The sequence below is a fragment of the Fusarium redolens genome, assembly GCF_020744475.1.
Source record: "Fusarium redolens strain MPI-CAGE-AT-0023 chromosome Unknown BKA55scaffold_47, whole genome shotgun sequence".
In the NCBI taxonomy this organism is placed as follows: Eukaryota; Fungi; Ascomycota; class Sordariomycetes; order Hypocreales; family Nectriaceae; genus Fusarium; species Fusarium redolens.
Genome location: NW_025763710.1, coordinates 22,101 through 39,777, shown reverse-complemented (window position 1 = coordinate 39,777; position 17,677 = coordinate 22,101). Strand labels below are relative to the sequence as shown.

Genomic DNA, 17,677 nt, shown 5'->3' with positions numbered 1-17,677 from the left:
GAATTTAAACCCTGATTTCCCCGATTGATCCTTTATTTTATAGTCTGCAAACTCCTTATAAATGCCACAGTTAGGACGGGCTGTGCCTGTAGCACCGTGGCCGTGCTGACGAAGAGAGAGAAAGAGGTCAGGCGACGAGAAGAGGTTATCCACAAAGATATGGTATGTCGATTGTGGTAGTAGGTTAATAAGGGCAATAACGACGCTCTGAGTCGAGTTCAATGCGATGATCTTATCCCCGTCGTCTGTGAGGACGTAGATAACTTCCTCAACCTTATTAGCCTCCCTATCTTCCCTATTTTGGCGGCCTCTCCCTCTGCCTCTTCCTCTGCTGTCTCTTCCTCTTCCGCGTCTCTCTCTTTGAGCTACCGTTCTTCTTCCCGCAGGGCGTTCAATACCAACAGGACCATATCTCGCGCCGGGTTGATGCCAAATCCATCGTAAAAAGATACCTAACTGAGCCACAACCCATACCTTCAAGCCTGTATCAGTAGGCTTGCCGGGTACATATGTGACCTCCGAGTTCCTCCCTGTATAGCAGATCATGCCCTCATCTACAGCGAGATGAGAACCTGGCTCACAGAGCTGCGTTGTGGCGTATTGTATGTGCTCAGACCATGGTTGTGCGCATTGGAAGACCTCAGGGAATCGCTCATCATCCTCCAATTTAGTATAGTCAAAAGGGCGAAGGTGCCGATGAAGGATCTGGAATCGCTTATGGGTCATAAACTTAATAATTGAGTGCTCAGGGCACTGATCCTCTAGCTCAGGGGTTTTCTAATGGTCTTCAATCGCGATTTCTTTGTAGATTCCTATATAAATCAGGATCCCAAGCCAGACATATAATTCTGCTGTAGAGGTCGGCTTCTACTCCTGTAGTTTAGATCCCTCTCTTAATTCGTGGTTCTGGCTATTAATAATACCTCTTTCTTTCAAGCTATTGAGCCAGCTATTGGTATACTCGGCCTAGCTGCTAACTAGGGAAAGTGGCATGAAGTGTTAGAAGAGGCATAGGGGCTCTTGGGGCAGTTGGTTGACCTGAAGATTGCGTCTCTCTACCTGAAAAGGTTGAAAATTGAAGCCTCGGTCTGTAGCGGGAGGAAAATCAGGCTGCCGCGTACTATCCCCTTCTTGCTCGCGGCGGCTGCCATCTTCTCTGATAAAGCTGCTATTATCATATGCATTGAAGGCCTCGCCCAGTATCGATCGACAATTCATAGATGACATTGAAACGATTTATATAACGACTTTAGCAAGAATGGTTAATGATGCATCTTTAGGTTCCCCTCATGTACCTGTCATGTGACAGGGGTCATGTGGGGCAAGGTACTTTCGGGAGCCTTTCGACAATTGAGGGGATACGAAGATAATAAACACGTGAGATTTAGTAGACGATGGTAATGAATGTTATTATTTAGGTCTGGAGCAGTTAAGTTGTTGAACTCGACAAGGGTCAGCCGACGCAAACGCGATGCGTTTCGTGTTCTAGGTTTTCTGATTTCATCAGTGCTAGACGGTGATTGGTCCAAAACAGGAAACGCAATGCGTTTCGGGTGATAATTCTTGAGTAGGGTACGGGCTGGCAGTTGAACCAAACACAATCAAAGCATCCTCGGGGCATCTAGGGGATATTAAATATATCAGATGTTCAGAAACTCAAATCTGATTTGTTTGACCTGACTAGGTTCCATATCTGAATTGAATTGATTGGTCTGATTGATATATCTGATTGTTAATCTGACCTGACGGCAGCGCTGATACACGCCTCTTTCTAACCTTTCTGTCATGGTCAACGCCTATATGGTCTTACCCACCTATACGCGGAGGAGACCCTGAAAAGATGGTCCCTTTCCGAGTTATAGGACCCGTCATTGGACTTTGGGAAAGGCTGACACGACTCTCGGCATACGCAAGTAAGCTCCAGTGGAGATTTTCGAGATATATGACATCATAGAGCATTAAGACCTCACTCAATACTATCCAAAAGATCCTGTAGCTCTCCAAGAAGAGTAACATTGTATATAGAATATCTGGAACCATGTAAGGGTTCTGCTCAAAAGCTAGACACCAGGACTGCTGCAATCAATCTTGAGTGTCATAGCCGGACTCAAGTCTCAGGCCATTTCCAAAACATGTTAGCACCCTCAACATCCGCCAAGGGGTTACCCTCACCCTGTCTAGCGCTTCCGTACTGCTCGTCAAACCCGCATTTCTTATAGAACTCATCTGTGCCAAAGGCACTAATAACCGAAGCGCAAATACCATCAGCCTTGGCCTGCTCGAGGCCCCATTGCACAAGCTTCCGGCCCACGTTTTTCCCCTGAAAATCTGGACGCACTGCTAATCCTTCGAGATACCAGGACTCAGCGCGCTTTCCGCTCCATATGTCTTCGAAATGAGGATATGCCCGCTCTATGATGTCCTCCTCCTTGGGGTCGCTTGCACGATTAGGCCAGGCCCAAGCATGGATGTTCATGACAATAGAAGATAAAGGTTTGAGAAGGTTTCCTGGGTCGATGGGTTAGCTTAGCCTGTATAAATAGGCTTGAGGCTAATGGGATGAGACACTCACGAGGATCCAAATACCAGCACTCAAGCTTTTGGCCCCCATCTCCCAGTCTTACCCACTGAGCAATGCCGGCAATAACTTCCTGACCACTCTCGTCTTTGGCCACAGCAACGATCCATCGCCAGCGATAGTCCCAAAAGTTGACCCGTGCCCGTCGCAGCCAGTACAGGTGTACATCATCGGGATACTCGTTACGATGGGGGTGTATGAGCTCGCCAAATAGGTTATCCTTCCAAAATGCCTCTGACATGATGTGGGCAATCTCTGGAAGTTCGGAGTAGCGCGCATCGCGCAATACAATCTCAGACATGGTTTTTTCACCCGGGCCAGGTGACAAAGATAAACGTGATGTGATGTGGAGTGCAAGATCTAGGACCCTTATATCTTCCGTGAGACCAGGTAGTGTTTCAGCGCGTGTGATTTGATGTGATCCGATTGGCCCGCTTCGCTCCTTGCTGCAGATCCTACACCGCCCGAAATGAGGTTGTTGGTTGTTAAGGTTGTCAACGACCAGGAAAGTGTTTCGCGAACCTGGCGTGGCATCTCTCCTATGGCCTTACAGGTATGGCTCCACCCCAATGAAACTTGGCTACTGTTCGTTTGACTAAATCGCTACAGACTCTAAAATCCAACAATCTATGAGCCCATGTTTTTCAAATCCCAAAGAAACCGTTCTATCCGGTTTACTGCCAGCACTCAGCGCCTAATATATTGGTTGTCCTCATACGTAACCTTCCACGTCACTTCCTTATTAATGATCATTTCTTGACTGCCAGCCCTAGAGTTCCGCCCTTCCTCCGATATATCATCCCGATTATTGCTTCCAGAGTCGCATGCTGCCGTTGTTTGGCATGAGACCTGGTCCGGCCTCCAACCGTGCGGTCGGCTACGGGCAGCGCTATCAGATCTCGATTTTACTGCAGTTGCCACAGCCGCAGATGATGTAACCCCAGAGCGATTATCTCTAAATGACTGAAGTGCGTAGACGTTGCTTGATCCAGACATACTGAGGTCAAAGGACACTGGAAACCCCATTCCTATAGAGAATGATTTTAAAAAGTTCTTCAGATTTGGCACAGTGGCAGAAATGAGCGACCAAGCAACCATGATCTGTTGACAGAGTAGGGCCTTTGTGACGGCGAATTGAGGCTCAGTAGAGGCTGGATTTGTTGCAGAATACGCCAGATGAACGGCTGAGAGGTCGATGAGCGGTATACGGAATGAGAAAGCCATAACAACCTGACACTTGCGGATGTATGAAATGTTGACGGACCAGGATAATTGCAGTACGAGGAGCCAGGTAAGGATCTCGGTCAAGATGTCTATCGCCGTTATGACGGCCCAACGTGTATTCTAATTATGAATTCTTTGGTTAGGCATCTGATGATGAGTCTTCAGGAGGTTCAAAGTGTTTTCATACCTGGTGCGGGCATTGCTTGACGTTATCCAAAGCCAACAAAGAATCTGCGCGGCAGTTCACAAGCCATGCCGAACAGGAGCAGACACCCCATACTATAATGATTACCATGAGTCCGATACAGACCGGTCCACTCTTCCCAGGCTTCGAGCCAATGATGCGTCGGATGAGGGCGAGGACAGAGCATTTGGCGAGACTAAGAGTTAAAAGGCAGAGAATACCGGCCGCTAGAGTTGACTGGCAGTGGCCGTGTTAGCTGGTGATAGTAGTAATAGTAGTACCGCACAAGGCTTACTTTCGAAGATGTCGCCCATTGTTCTGGTGCAGTGATAGAGTTGAACTTGCCGAGGCCATTACTCAAAGCAATAAAGACAGCAATTGACTGAGCTAAATGGAAGATCTGAGTGGTTAGTATATATGTGGAGCGTCATCCAGATCTGATGGGCATCCTCACCATTGCCAAAGCAAAAAAAATATCATCGAAACCGAACTTGTGGTACTTGATATACAACCGTGCCAGAGCCACAAGCGTGCTGTAGATCAGCGACAAAATTGTCACGATCCACAATTGACCGGCGTGGTCGTTAAATGTGACAGGGGAGAACCGATATGAGCCGTCGTTGTCTGATGTCTCTGGATCCATGGCTAGAGACCATTGAGTCGGACTCGAGAAGGGTTACGAGGGAGATGCATTGCACTGTTCAAGAGGCAACGGATGACTATTAATCTCTATTTTCACCCTTGCGGCATGAGTACCTAGGCACAGGCCACCTCAGCTCGGGTGTTGGCAGATGTGAATGTTCAGGGCTCGGACTCTACAGCCACCAACGCCACAGGAATATATCTCCTAATTTCCGACCAGCCAACATCTTACTCTCACAAAGGCCTGCAAACTTCAACTTTCAGTTGCGCAAGAGGTTCCTGCTAACTATGCACCTAAATCCAGGGGATAGGGCATGGGTGCAACAACAGAGTAGTCAGAAGTAAAGTGCTTGCTATTGCGTACCAGAAGAGGCCGAATGTAATGTTGAAGCCAAGTGCCTCCCCAGTACCGTACCCACATCTGTTGGCTGTTGGCGCTTTGTTTATTGGTTCAGTGGCTGCTGACGCTTTGTTTGTTGGTTCTGTGGCTGCATGGACCCTGGACGAAATGAGAAGATATGAGCCCACCATGTTGGTTGTTAGCTGAAGCATGATGCAGATTAAATGTGAAAATTGTGAGAAGCAGCTTGTTTGAAGGCATCATTTATGATACCCTTTACGTAGAAAATAGCGTATTTCTTTTCATTTGTTAGCTTGATCTACCAGGAGAGATATTCGATCAGGTTATCAGATCATCATAAAAGCCCGCACTACTAGACTGCCGAAGTCCGGGACGGCACAGGAGGTTCCCGTCTAGTCTAGGCCCGAGCGGACTGAACCCCTGTAGCATTGAAGCAATTTGACCAGGATGGATATGCCGGCAAGCAACCAAGCAGCTGTTGGATCGGATGTACATTCTGAATTGCGTTCATGCCGCACTCCTGCATTCCTCTTACCGAGCCTTATTTGTCTCCCTCTCTACTTTCTTTCTTACCCTTTACTTTTCTTCTATCTGGCTATGCCGTCAAAGAAGTCAAGAAATACTGCCAACATGTCAATTGACGACGACAAGAGACCCCTCGACGTCCACGATGCTCCCATCGGCATTAATGACAATGTCGACGAGAAAAAAGGAACTGCGGCCGATCGCGCCGACATGTATCGTATGGGCAAAACCCAAGAAATGACGGTTTGTACCAATACCTGTACCCTTTTGTCCTGGGCTCACGCGACATCACACAGAGAAATTTTCGCTTCTTGTCCATCTTCGGCTTCTCTATGATTCTAATGGCATCTTGGGAATTCTCTTTGAGGTAAAGAATGCAGATAAAAGTATTCTAGTCGCCTGTTGGCTAACTAATCCTGTCAATTGAAGTGTCTCGACTATCGGACTCGTCAACGGCGGCACTGCTGGTACGATCTGGATGTTCTTTGTGTGCTGGATGGGATTTTTATTCGTCAACACTTCCATGGCCGAGATGGCTTCAATGTGAGTATCCTCCCCATACACAACATGTGGTCAGATTGTTGACGCAAACCTTGTACAGGGCACCCACGACGGGAGGACAATACCATTGGGTTTCCGAATTCGCGCCATCACAGTACCAGAAGCTCATCAGCTATCTCATGGGATGGATGTGCGTACTCGGCTGGCAAACATCATGTGCATCCTCTGCCTTCATCACTGGCACCCAGATTCAGGGCCTCATCGTTCTAAATAACCCAGATTACGTCCCCAAGCCATGGCACGGCACGCTACTCACCATAGCTATAGCTGCGTTCTCGGTACTCTTTAACATCCACCTAGCCAGGAAGTTGCCATTGATCGAAGCTATTATCCTGGTCATTCACGTCTTCGCCTTTTTTGGCATCCTTGTTACCCTCTGGGTTCTTTCGCCAAGGGCTGATGCCAAAGCTGTCTTTACCCAGTTCAGCGATGGCGGAGGTTGGAATAGTATAGGAGGTTCGACGCTCGTGGGCATTCTTGCAGGCGTTTTGCCACTGCTGGGTGCAGATGCTGCTGTCCATATGTCCGAGGAGCTGCACGATGCGAGTCGTACTTTGCCGCGTTCGATGATCATGACGACTCTCTTCAATGGTGCTTTCGGATAGATCATGGTTATCACATACTGCTTCTGCATAGGTAACCTTGAAGAGGTCATCACGTCTCCAACAGGCCAGCCGTTTATGCAGGTTTTCTACAACTCGATGCAGTCAGTAAGCAGTGCTACTGCCATGGCATCCATCCTTATTGTTATGATTGCCTTCTCCAATCTCACCATGGTGTCCACATCGTCGCGTCAGCTCTTCGCGTGGCTTGTTCTTGATCAAGAACAAACATAGTCAGAAGGTGGCTGGGGTTGATGGCATGTCAACTGCCAATAGCGCCAATATTGTTCAATTTGAGGACAATGGCACGAAGGATCACTTGTGGAGTTTGCTCCCAGAAGTGATCAAGGTTTGAGGTTTTACAAGTGGGCTACGTATACTTAATCAACTATACTGTCTGAGAAGCGCCAGAAGAAATAAATTAATTGAGTAATCTTATGTGATATCTCAGAAAAACTGATGGCTGTTACAAATACGAAACAGCCCCTGCTCTTATCACACTTTAGGCATTTCACATTAAAGAAAAAGGCAGGTCAGTGGTCAGCTCCAATGATATCCTTGGCTGAAGCCGGATGCACCGAGACATACAGCTTTCCGCCAGCCACTCTCGCTGATGCCCCCCATTGATTGCTTAGAACCGTAGCACCAGCCGCCAGAAGCGTTTACCTGCAGATATATTGCATTGAAAATATGATACTGCAACAGTGATTGGGGGGGTTGAGGATAAAGCGGTCAAGGCTATGTATAAGGAGATCGCAGGATGAGTCTTGTATATTAATGTTAATAAGTACGTAAGAGGGGCAATGGGATCTTAGAGCATACCAATACAGTATTTATCACAATATAAATTTAGTTTGAAAACACATATTAGAATTAAAGTTCTATAAGATATCCATTCCTCTTGTTAATCACTACCAACTACAGACATAAACTTCTAACCTAGGCCAGATATCCTTCCTCTCCGTGCTTGCTACCGTCCTATGACAAGGACGAGTTCAAAGTCTGGAATGTCCTGCAGACATCTTCCAGAACCTGCCTAACTTTCTCTTCTTGGAATAGCCGCGCCTTCGCCACGACGGTAATATTGAGGCTAACACCATCAGGCTCAACCTCTCCGGCTATGGCCAAGTCGTAAAGCGGCTCATCCTTGCGAAGCTCAACATGCTTTGCCAAGATTCCCATCTCAACCCGCTGCTGTCCTACTTCACTCTCTGGGTGATACTCGAAATTGTGATATGTGACGCAAATGGAGTAATTCGTCGTTTCCTTTGGCCAGTCGGTGCAGTTGCGCTTGATGTCCTCGAACCCAAGTGTCTCGTAAGGTAAACTCCGGAGATATTGGTCTTGCATGTCGCGAAGCAATTGTTGCTGATTTGCTTCTGCATCTATGCGAGTACGTACTGGTACTGAGTTTGTGCAAGGTCCGATGATATCTTGCCAAATAGCCAGTAAGCCTTGCCGTCCAGAGACAATTCGACCAAAGACGACCTCATCTGAACCTGATTCCTTCGAAAGCACTAGAGCAGAAGCAACATTCAAGACTGTCGCCTGTGTGGCGATGCTGCTCCGAATAGCCTGGAGGGGAACGCTAACGACCTGTGACAAATGCACAGCCTTGTAATCTGGGATTTCTTGCTGACCACTGCGGATGCTGGGATCACTCAGAACTGTCATGGGCGAGTTCTGAATCACATCACGCCAGAACTCGTAGCTCTCCTTGCGGTTATGGGCAGTGTATTGCATGTATTGCGCGAATTGGGTCGGTGGCGGAAGGACTCTGCCATTGTAGAGAATGTGAAGACCGCGTACCATGTAGTCGAAACTCAAGCCGTCATACAAAGCATGAGATAACCTCAGTATAACTCGCACCGATGATGCCGTCTTCATAATGCCAAGTCGTATCAACGGATGTCCTAGAGATGCAGGGTCTTGTGCATGCTCATCCAAGTAATCGCTTGTCGCAGTGTTCACGTTCTGTTCAGTCTCAATCACCTGGATGTTCATATCGAGATGCTCCAAGACTACTTGGTAGATCTCGCCTGAAACTTCCAAGAAGACTGTCCTGAAGATATCGAGCTTTTGGACCCAAAGCTCGCAAGCTCTGACTAGGGTATCAGAGTCTGAATTGTGTGGGAAGTCTATGTAGAATGGCACAAGCTTTCGCGGGTACCCAGTTGTCGGATCGAAGAGGAACACCTTCTGCACCTGCGTAGATGGATAGACATCCTGAATTGTTCCATAGCAAGAGTCGAGTTGCGGGCGAATTTCGCGTTGAACAAAGTCCTGTGGATCTTGCAGATCAAGGAGCTGAAATGCAGCATAACCAGCTGTCTGTATGTCATGGCTTGCCTCTTTGCTGTGCTGTGATTGAGCCAAATCCATCATTTCAGCGAGCTGGAAAAGAACAGGGTGATCAAAGATGTCTTTAACCACGATGGTGGTGTTCAGACGATGACCAATTCGCACAGCGAGCTTGGTAGCCATAAGTGAATGCCCACCGAGGTCGAAGAAGTTGTCAGTGATTCCAACCTGGATGCCTAGGACTTTGGCAAACTCTTCACATAACATCCTTTCGGTCTCGGTACGCGGGGCCACTCGTGAGGACCATGCCTGTTTGTCCTGCCCATCGGCGATGGGGTTCTGTAAAGCTAAGCCTTGGCGGACGATAGCTGCAAGATCGGCAAAGACTGGGTGATCGAAGACGTCCTTGACAGTGACGCGAACCTTGAGTTTATGGTCGATTCGCGAGATGAGCTTTGTTGCCAGGAGGGAGTGTCCGCCAAGTTTGAAAAAGTGATCAGTGATGTCGACTTTCATTCCAAACACCTCGGTCGCCTCCTCACACAATATGATCTCGATGTTGCTAATAGGGAACGCTGGCACGGGTGCTGCCGCCTGGGCCTTTGGTAAGATTCGGGCCTTGCGTGCAAGTTCCTTTCGGTCGACCTTTCCATTGGCATTGAGAGGCATCTTGTCCAGCACAACTATGCTGGATGGAATCATGTACGATGGAACCAAAGACTGTAGCCGTTCACGGACCTTCAACGCGGCACGACGTCTCTGCAATCGCTGGAGCGGTCTGTTGGCAAGGGTTGACCCTAATGGAAGATGATTGTCATTGGGGAATCGAATCAGGGTACGGCTAGGGCTAGCTGTTTGAGAAGACGAGTAGTGGTGGAAGACGGCATCCAGCGCACCGCTCTGTGACCACTGTCGTGCTGCACTGACTTCTAAACGGAATCCAGTTCCCTTTGCAAGCTGGAAAAGCTCAGGAACAGAGAGTGATGAGCGGCTTTCGGCTTCGGAGCGAACTGCTGAGATCCAGGCTGCACCATCCAGTGCACTCTGCGTCTCATCTTTACTGTCATTGTCGAGTGACTCAATAATATGTCGCTCAAAGGCAGTCTTGTCATAGGGGATGTTGCTGACAGCCACAGTCGTAGCGTCTTTAGAGAGCTGTAGGAGTTCTAGAAGAGCATGTCTGTTCATCTGAGAAGCTTCAAAGTCGATCCAGTGATCCTTTCCGATCGAGTACACAGGTTGTGTCGATTCGCTTGACTCATCATGTAGGTGTATGACAGCCGCATAGCGGTACGCGCTGAGCTCGTTTGTGGCTTTCATGTTCTTTGGAAGAATCTCGACGTGCTTGATTAGGTCTGGAAGCCGGTCTTGGAGCGTGGTGAAGAAGGCTGGCTCAACAAGCAGCTCCTCCTCGCCTTCTTCTAGCTCTGCGATCTTTTGCCGGACACTGTTCTTGCTTGCATTGTTACCTAGCGTATGAATCGCCCTGGCAGCAAGGAAATGTCTGTTGATGGCGTGAGATCGTATGTCGCCAAAGAAAATGCGCTTGACACCAGGCATCCGAACCAGAGTATCCACAACTTCCATCAGGTAGTCGGGTGTAGGGAAGTACTGAACTACAGAGTTGAACACGACGAGGTCTGGACAAAGTCCACTCAGTTTGTTCATATCTGTAGCTGTACCAACGTGAACCTTGGCCTTTCCTGCAAGTGATGGGATGGACTCGATGGCCTTGTTCACAAACTCGGTCGCTGACTTGGAAGGCTCAAGACCTACGTAGCTTTGTAGCCCGACGTCGAGGTTGAACAATATCATGCCGCTACCAGTTCCTATCTCCAGTACATGACTAGGCACTTGACTGTCATGGAGTGTGTGTATGGTGTCGTCAAGCCACTCCTGCATATCTGCCTTGTCGATCTCGCTTCCGTCGTACATGGATGTCCAGCCCTTGAAGTCGTTTCCAATAGCCGATTGGTCGATGGCGGTGCTGATATCGGAATACATGCCACTCTCAAAATGGTCTTGCCATCCCTCAACTTGATTGCCTGTCTCTTCTTGCTCGACGGAGTGGTCGTTGTCTGCAACCACAAATCCGATCATCTCTGGCTGCTGCCCTTCGTCCTGTCGGAGAACGACAGCAGCGTCACGGACCGACTGATGGCTGAGGATGGCAGACTCTACCTCACCCGCCTCGATACGGTTGCCTCGAAGCTTGAATTGGGTATCCATACGCCCAAAGAACTCGATAAAGCCATCTCCTAGCCTGGCACGCACCCGGTCGCCTGTCCGGTATGCCCTTACAGTCTCACCGTCCATGTTGATGTGAATAAAGCGGTTCTTGTCAAGAGTTGGGTCGCTATAACCACGAGCAAGACCGTCTCCAGTGACAACAAGCTCTCCCATAACGCCGACACCCACCAGCTGCTGGTTGGGATCCATGACGTAGGCTCCAGAGTTGTTGAGAGGTCGTCCAAGGGGAAGCCCGTTGTGGAAGGATTCATTTTCGGCAACATTGTACATGGTACTGAAAACTCCATTCTCAGTTGGGCCATATGCGTTGAAGCATCGACCCCGGGCAAGCGCCAGCGCCTCGACAGCATCCTGGCCGTCAAACCTGTCTCCAGCGGCGATGAGGATGTCGAGATTCTTCATGGCATCGCGAGCATCGGCTAAGTATAGTTTTAGCAACGCAGGTGCCATCATGGCGACGTTGACTTGTTCTTTGGCAAATACAACCTCAAGGGCTTTGCCGTCCAACGTGGTCATATAGTCAATGCAGACTACTGTTCCACCGTTCAGAAGCATGTTCCAGATCTCATAAGTAGCGCCGTCAAAGGCAGCATTGAACATATGAGCCATCCTCGCTTCAGAAGGGAAATTTGGGATAATGTCACCTTTGACAAGTCGTAGAATGGCACGGTGCTCACACATGACACCCTTGGGCTTGCCAGTTGACCCGGAGGTGAATAGCACATATGCAAGGCTTGTCGCGGAAGGGTTCAACGAGTGTGCATATGCATGGCCGTTCACACCATTCTTGCCATGATCTTGCACAGCGTCTGTGAAACGTACTAGCTCCAGGTCTGGTAGCTGAAACCCAGGGGCAGTCACTCCAGAGCCCAGCAGTACTATCTTGTGTCCGGGTACCCCTGACAGGATATCCTTCATGCGGGCAGCAGGAGATCTCACATCAAAGGGGAGATATGCCAGGTTCGCTTTCAAGATACCAAGAAAGGCAACAACTGTCTCGCATGACCTTGGTGCTAGAACCCCGACCAGTGTTTCGGCCGCCATGTTCCGTCGGCGAAGCCATGTCGCTAGCAGCTCAGACTGATGGTCCAGCTCTGCATATGTCAGGCGTGATGAGGAGTCGACGACTGCAACAGAGTCGGGGCAAGCATCGGCCTGGGTACGGAAGACATCAACCACGCTCGAATCTCGTGGGTACTCGACCTGGTTGATCTTGAGTAGGCCCATACTTCGAAGTTCCGGTACCCCATCGGTAAGCGGGAGAACCGAGATGAAGGTTTGAGGTTGATCGAGACTATGACGCAGAATCTGGAAAAACACGCTGACCACGTTTTGAATGGTTTCAGGCTTAAATAGGTCTGTAGCAAAGTTACAGCTGCCTTTAAGCCCGCCAGACTCTTGCAACAAATGGAACTCGATGTCAAACCTGGTATATGCCTTGCTCGAGAGCAGTTCTGACTCGATACCTTGCAGCTCGAACCTTCCGAGACTCTTTTGCGAATGAACAGCGAACATGAGCTGCGCCAGCGGGGTTCGTGATAAATCTCTTGACCCAGGTTGCAGTGCAGATACAACTCGCTCAAAGGGAACATCTTCGTGCTCAAAAGCGGCCGTCGTTATTGACTTGACCCGGTGGACCAGGCTCTCAAATGTGTCACTATCATTAACAGGGATTCGCATACATTGAGTGTTGACAAAGAAACCGATCATGTTCTCCAGCTCCCGTCGATTGCGGTTGGCGATGGGTGTGCCGATGACGGCATCGTCAACTCCGGTGAGACGATAATGCGCAGCGCGGAAAGCGGCCAGAAGCACGGAGAATGAAGTCGAGTTATGCTTGTTGCAGAACTGTCGTAGCTTCTGGTACAGCTCGCCATCGATAGTGACTGGCACTACGCCTGCTTCACCCGACAGTAGAGCTGGACGAGGGAAATCGGTTGGGATCTTGGCGGGCGAAGAATCCGCGAGTTGTTTCTTCCAGTACTCGAGTTGCTTTTCATGCTCAACCGCTTGACTCTCCTGCTTTTGCCACATGGAAAAGTCGCTGTATTGTATCGGGAGCGGGCTGACTGCTGATAGAGGATCTTGACCCTGCAGGGTGGCAGCGTAGAGTTGACTCAGTTCCCGTCCTAGTAAGTCAATAGACCATCCATCAGAGATGATATGATGCATGACGATAGAAAGGACATGATCGTCTTCGCCCAAGCGTATCAGCGATGCCCTCCATCCAGCCTCAGATGCTATATCAAATGGAGTGGTCTCCACCTGGTATAGCGCCTCGGAGTAGTCGTTGCGTTGGTCATCTGACAGATCGATCACTTGTAACCCTTTGGCTAGTTTCTTATGAACAATCTGCACCCCTACGCCATCCTGGTTCTCGAAGGTAGTCCGCAGTGTCTCGTGCCGCTGTTCCAGGGCTAGCAGGGCGCGGGTCAGCCCGTCGACGTCCACCGGTCCTCGCATGCGGACGGCGTAGGGTATCAGATACCACGAAGCACCCTCTTCCAGTTGGTCCAGGAACCATAGTCGACTCTGGGCATATGACTGTTCAACAGGACCGTCATGAGTTGACTTTGGGATGGGGGTGTATGATTCCGAGCTGCCGTTGATCGAGCTACCGTTTATGAGGGCCTTGAGGCCATCAAGCGTGGGGTTTTGATAGATACCAGAAACCTTTAGCTCCATGCCGGCTGACCTCGCAATGTTGACCATTTTGATTGCGGTAATAGAGTCTCCGCCAAGCTCGAAGAAGCTTGCTCCAATGTTAGCAGAGTCCGGTTCAAGGTTCAAGCTTCGGATCCAAATCTCCTCTAGCTTGGAATCTGTATCAGTGGCCGATGAATTGGAATCTCGATTCCACTGGGAAGCTGTTGTCTGAGTCTGTCCACTGGCCAGCTTGCTACCCATAATTCGAAGCTTTCTTCGATCAACTTTGCCAGTGGCAGTGTGGGGAAGATCATCCATGCAAATGTAGAAAGACGGAATGGAATGTCGGGGAAGAAGTTTCTCCAGCTTCGAGTTGATTTCTCTGGTAGCCTTTTGATCCAAGATGTAAACATCTTGCTCAGACTTGGACGAGCCTATCAAGAAGGCAGTCAAGAGTGTGCTACTGGACGAATCTGGCTTCTTGACAGCTTCGACGACGATGGTCATGTCGTCAGGCATTTGTTGTCTCAGACGTGTTTCCACTGCGCCCAGCTCAACACGCTGCCCTCTAATTTTGACCTGCGAATCCACGCGGCCAAGGCAAACAATGCTACCATCAGAAGCATAACGTGCAAGGTCTCCTGTTCTGTAGAGCTTGATTCCGTCTGGTAAATGTTTTGACGGATACCAAGTTGGGGCTGTCGCAATGAAGGGTGACTTATCCGGCAGTGGGGCAACGATGTAATCGCGTGCAATACCTGGACTTTCTATAACTAGCTCTCCAATGGCGCCGATGGGGACAAGACGGTTGGCGTCATCAGGATCAATGATCCAGGAATGTGCCCCTACTGCCCGGCCGATGTTATTCGGCTCAGAGGAGTGCGGATTGATCTTAGCAACAAAGCAGAAAGAAGAACTCTCACTCTGGCCGTAACCGTTCAAGAGCTGCTGAACTCGAGGAGCCCAGGTCTCGTTGACTGATGCTGACATCTGTTCTCCAACCAGGATCAAGGTCTGCAGTCCAGGGATAGCGTCTGGTGGGAATGTTGATATATAAGACGGCGTTACCATGGCCCAGTTGACGTTGCACCGGTTGATGAAGGCAGGAACATTGTTCATGCGGTCATCATCCGAAGGGATACAGACACATCCGCCTTGAATCAGAGTCGTCATGATTTCTAGCAGACACGCACCAAAGGCATGGGAGCCAAATTGTAGAGCGCGGGTGTTGGTATTGATGCCCATAGCAGGGCCAAACTTGGCGGCACAAGACGCGAATGCTTGGTGCTCAATCATGATACCCTTGGGATCGCCAGTACTTCCAGAAGTGAAGATAACATATGCCAAGTCCCGTGGCTTCGCTGTGAAAGTTGGCAGTTCATCATCGCCGGTCTGCATCAACGACTGAATAAGCTCATCATCGACCACAATGCATCGGCCAACGATATCCTTCACAGTGCTGCAGTGGAGCTTGGAAGTGAGGGCGATTGTTGCAGCGGTTTGTTCGAGTACCTGGGACATCCTGGCCAGGGGGTCGCTTGGGTCGATGAGTGTGAATGAATGACCAGCTTTGAGCACAGCCAGCATTGACGCGACGACCCATTTCGATTTCTCAAAGTAGAGTGGGAGTATCGCCTGCTTTTTGCCAAAGTCAATCGACTTGATATGTTGAGCCAGTCGCGAGGAGACATTGTCCAACTCGGCATAAGTCCATTCTCCATCCCACGAGACGACGGCAGTTTTGTTTGGGAAATCAGCAGCCCACTTCAACATCTCGCTGTGAATCAGTGTGTCTTGTGCCTGTATAGGTTCTGAATTCCAGCTTTCGATCTCTGCTCTATCCTCACGCGTCACCGTGTCGACCTGTCGTACACAAGGCACATTGTCTGTCGAGCTCTGTAATTGCTCGATCAAACATCCGAGCTGCCTGAGGAATCGAGTCATGTGACGGGAGTCGATAACACTTTGGTCATACCTTGCGACAAATTGTGCCCCTTCACTGGTCAGCTGACAACTGAGTAGGAGCGCACGGTTTGTGCAGGGAATAAAATTCTCTGATTCTTCTGTCTTTTTAAGAATCTCCCAAGTCGCAGCTCTCTTAGTGTCACTATCAGTGACTAGCAGGACGGTTTGGAATCCACAAGCGGCAGATGCATTATCTCCAGTGCTGCTAATGTTGCGGAGACCGGCATGTACGAACTGGCGCATGGCATGATCGTGGGCATCGATTGCACCCATGACATCCGATACAGACTGATCAGAGGCACAGCTCACATGGATAGGCACTACCGTACGTGTCGGACCATCCATCATAAGCTGATGTTGATCCAACATAGGAGCTTGTTTGGTCACTACACCAAATAGTGCCTCAGGAGAGTGTGTGTAGCGAGATAGAAGAATTGCGAGGGCTGCGCGACATAGAGTAGTGCTAGACCACTTCCTCTGAATTGGGGACGAGTATGAGATGCGATGCTCTGCCTGTGCATCGGGGGAGGGTATAGTCAAGGGAGGTGACAAGGGGGGGAACGCAGAAGCATCCAGGCCGCTGAAGTATTTCCGCCAAAACTGAGTCGCGCGTTCCATGTCCGCGACTTGAGGGATCTTGAGAATCCTGGATGGGTTTGGGTTTGGGTTTGGGTCTTCCTCGGGGTAGCTTGGGAGGAGTCGGGTGTCTCAAGCTGGCGGGGGAGTTCATCGTGTACATCCTTGTATGCTTTGAGAACTCGCCCAAGGACACGTTCTTGAAAGGCAGTGTCCACCAGAGCATGGCTGAATGTCCAGATGAGAAGTCGTTCATTTGTATCAGGGTTGTCTAGAAGAACGAAACGATTGCAACGCGGCCCAGCCACGGCAGCAGCAGCTTCGTCTTGCACCACCTCATCTTTCAGGCCGAGGGATGTCCAGTCCATCCACGAGAACACAAAGCTCTCTCTCAAGACGACTTGAAAGACATCTCCGGTGTTTGACGTATATGCACAAGTCCGCAAGGCTGGAGTCTGATGCACAGTCTCTTTCCAAGCAGCGGCTAGGCGTGCGGTGTCAACATCTTGAGGGATCTCAAAGACGACATGGCCAACAGCACGCTGTCCATCTCTGGCAGCGCAATCCATAACGTCTCGCTGAAATGGCGTCCCAGGCAAGATATTCTCGATCCTATCTTGGCCTAAGCCAAAGAATCGAGTTACTTGCTTGGAAAGACTGTTGGGATGACTAACTGCGTCAAATAGTGGCGTAGCTGGGTCATGTTGCCCCTCGGTTGCGTTATTCATGGATGCCATGTTGAATAGATGTAGGCAGGTGTTGGTAGTTAAAGTTGGTAGAGATGAATAGAACTGGTGAGAGGGGTGACTGGTAGCTGAAACAAGTATAATAGCTGTTCTCAATGACTGCTTTCCTCTTTATAGATAGTTTACAGCAACTCAACAAAGCGCATCCATACGGCCACTAATACTTGGATGCAGTCCCTTGAATCTGTCAATCTTACGCCCTATGTCTATCAGTCAGTCGTACCTGTTGGGTACTGAGCGAAAGATTTGTACCCCCACCAGGAATCGTGTTACTGACGCATGATAGCCCAGTATTGTAGCGGGTCACAGAAAGAGGCGCAACAAAATACCTTGCTTGTTTGATGAAATCTTATGAGCAAAGTTTTCCACGCAACCATTTTCCTTGTCATTACCTTTCTGTAAAGGTACAAAGTGAGGCATCCCACATGCAATGCTACTTGGCTTTCAAGTACCTACTACGTGAATGTGGGCTTTCAGCTCTGGTTCTTCATTGCATGTTTCTATACTAAAAGGATG

At 49.4% G+C, this 17,677-nt stretch overlaps 4 protein-coding genes across 4 annotated transcripts; 1 reads left to right on the top strand and 3 right to left on the bottom strand.

Moving 5' to 3' along the window:
* Positions 1-2,107: 2,107 nt before the first annotated feature.
* Positions 2,108-4,340, bottom strand: BKA55DRAFT_600518 (uncharacterized protein; the record flags this gene model as incomplete). Its single annotated transcript, XM_046196540.1, has 5 exons — positions 2,108-2,508; positions 2,573-2,953; positions 3,340-3,922; positions 3,990-4,182; positions 4,282-4,340. 5 exons carry the CDS (start codon positions 4,338-4,340, stop codon positions 2,108-2,110), a joined length of 1,617 nt encoding a protein of 538 aa, XP_046040692.1.
* BKA55DRAFT_292849 (uncharacterized protein) lies at positions 4,192-4,684 on the bottom strand. The gene is made up of 3 exons (XM_046185552.1): positions 4,441-4,684; positions 4,282-4,373; positions 4,192-4,223 (listed from the first exon to the last, which is right to left on the bottom strand). The coding sequence occupies exons 1-2, from the start codon at positions 4,627-4,629 to the stop codon at positions 4,344-4,346; spliced, it is 219 nt and encodes a 72-aa protein (XP_046040691.1). The 5' UTR covers positions 4,630-4,684; the 3' UTR covers positions 4,192-4,223; positions 4,282-4,343.
* An 824-nt stretch (positions 4,685-5,508) lies between these two features.
* BKA55DRAFT_587604 (amino acid/polyamine transporter I) lies at positions 5,509-7,107 on the top strand. Its single transcript, XM_046194684.1, has 5 exons — positions 5,509-5,757; positions 5,811-5,881; positions 5,944-6,057; positions 6,116-6,666; positions 6,712-7,107. The coding sequence occupies exons 1-5, from the start codon at positions 5,620-5,622 to the stop codon at positions 6,909-6,911; spliced, it is 1,074 nt and encodes a 357-aa protein (XP_046040690.1). The 5' UTR covers positions 5,509-5,619; the 3' UTR covers positions 6,912-7,107.
* A 548-nt stretch (positions 7,108-7,655) lies between these two features.
* BKA55DRAFT_698822 (cyclic peptide synthetase) lies at positions 7,656-17,152 on the bottom strand (the record flags this gene model as incomplete). The annotated part of the gene is made up of 2 exons (XM_046200557.1): positions 7,656-16,419; positions 16,467-17,152. 2 exons carry the CDS (start codon positions 17,150-17,152, stop codon positions 7,656-7,658), a joined length of 9,450 nt encoding a protein of 3,149 aa, XP_046040689.1.
* Between the last annotated feature and the right edge of the window lie 525 nt (positions 17,153-17,677).

Bases quoted from the DNA above. Each gene is read 5' to 3' on its own strand.
- BKA55DRAFT_587604 (XM_046194684.1), top strand. From the start codon at position 5,620: ATGTCAATTGACGACGACAAGAGACCCCTCGACGTCCACGATGCTCCC. The intron at 5,758-5,810 runs GTTTGTACCAAT...GACATCACACAG, and splicing joins GCAAAACCCAAGAAATGACG to AGAAATTTTCGCTTCTTGTC. The intron at 5,882-5,943 runs GTAAAGAATGCA...TGTCAATTGAAG, and splicing joins TCTTGGGAATTCTCTTTGAG to TGTCTCGACTATCGGACTCG.
- BKA55DRAFT_292849 (XM_046185552.1), bottom strand. From the start codon at position 4,629: ATGGATCCAGAGACATCAGACAACGACGGCTCATATCGGTTCTCCCCT. The intron at 4,374-4,440 runs GTGAGGATGCCC...TCTTCCATTTAG, and splicing joins TTTTTTTTGCTTTGGCAATG to CTCAGTCAATTGCTGTCTTT.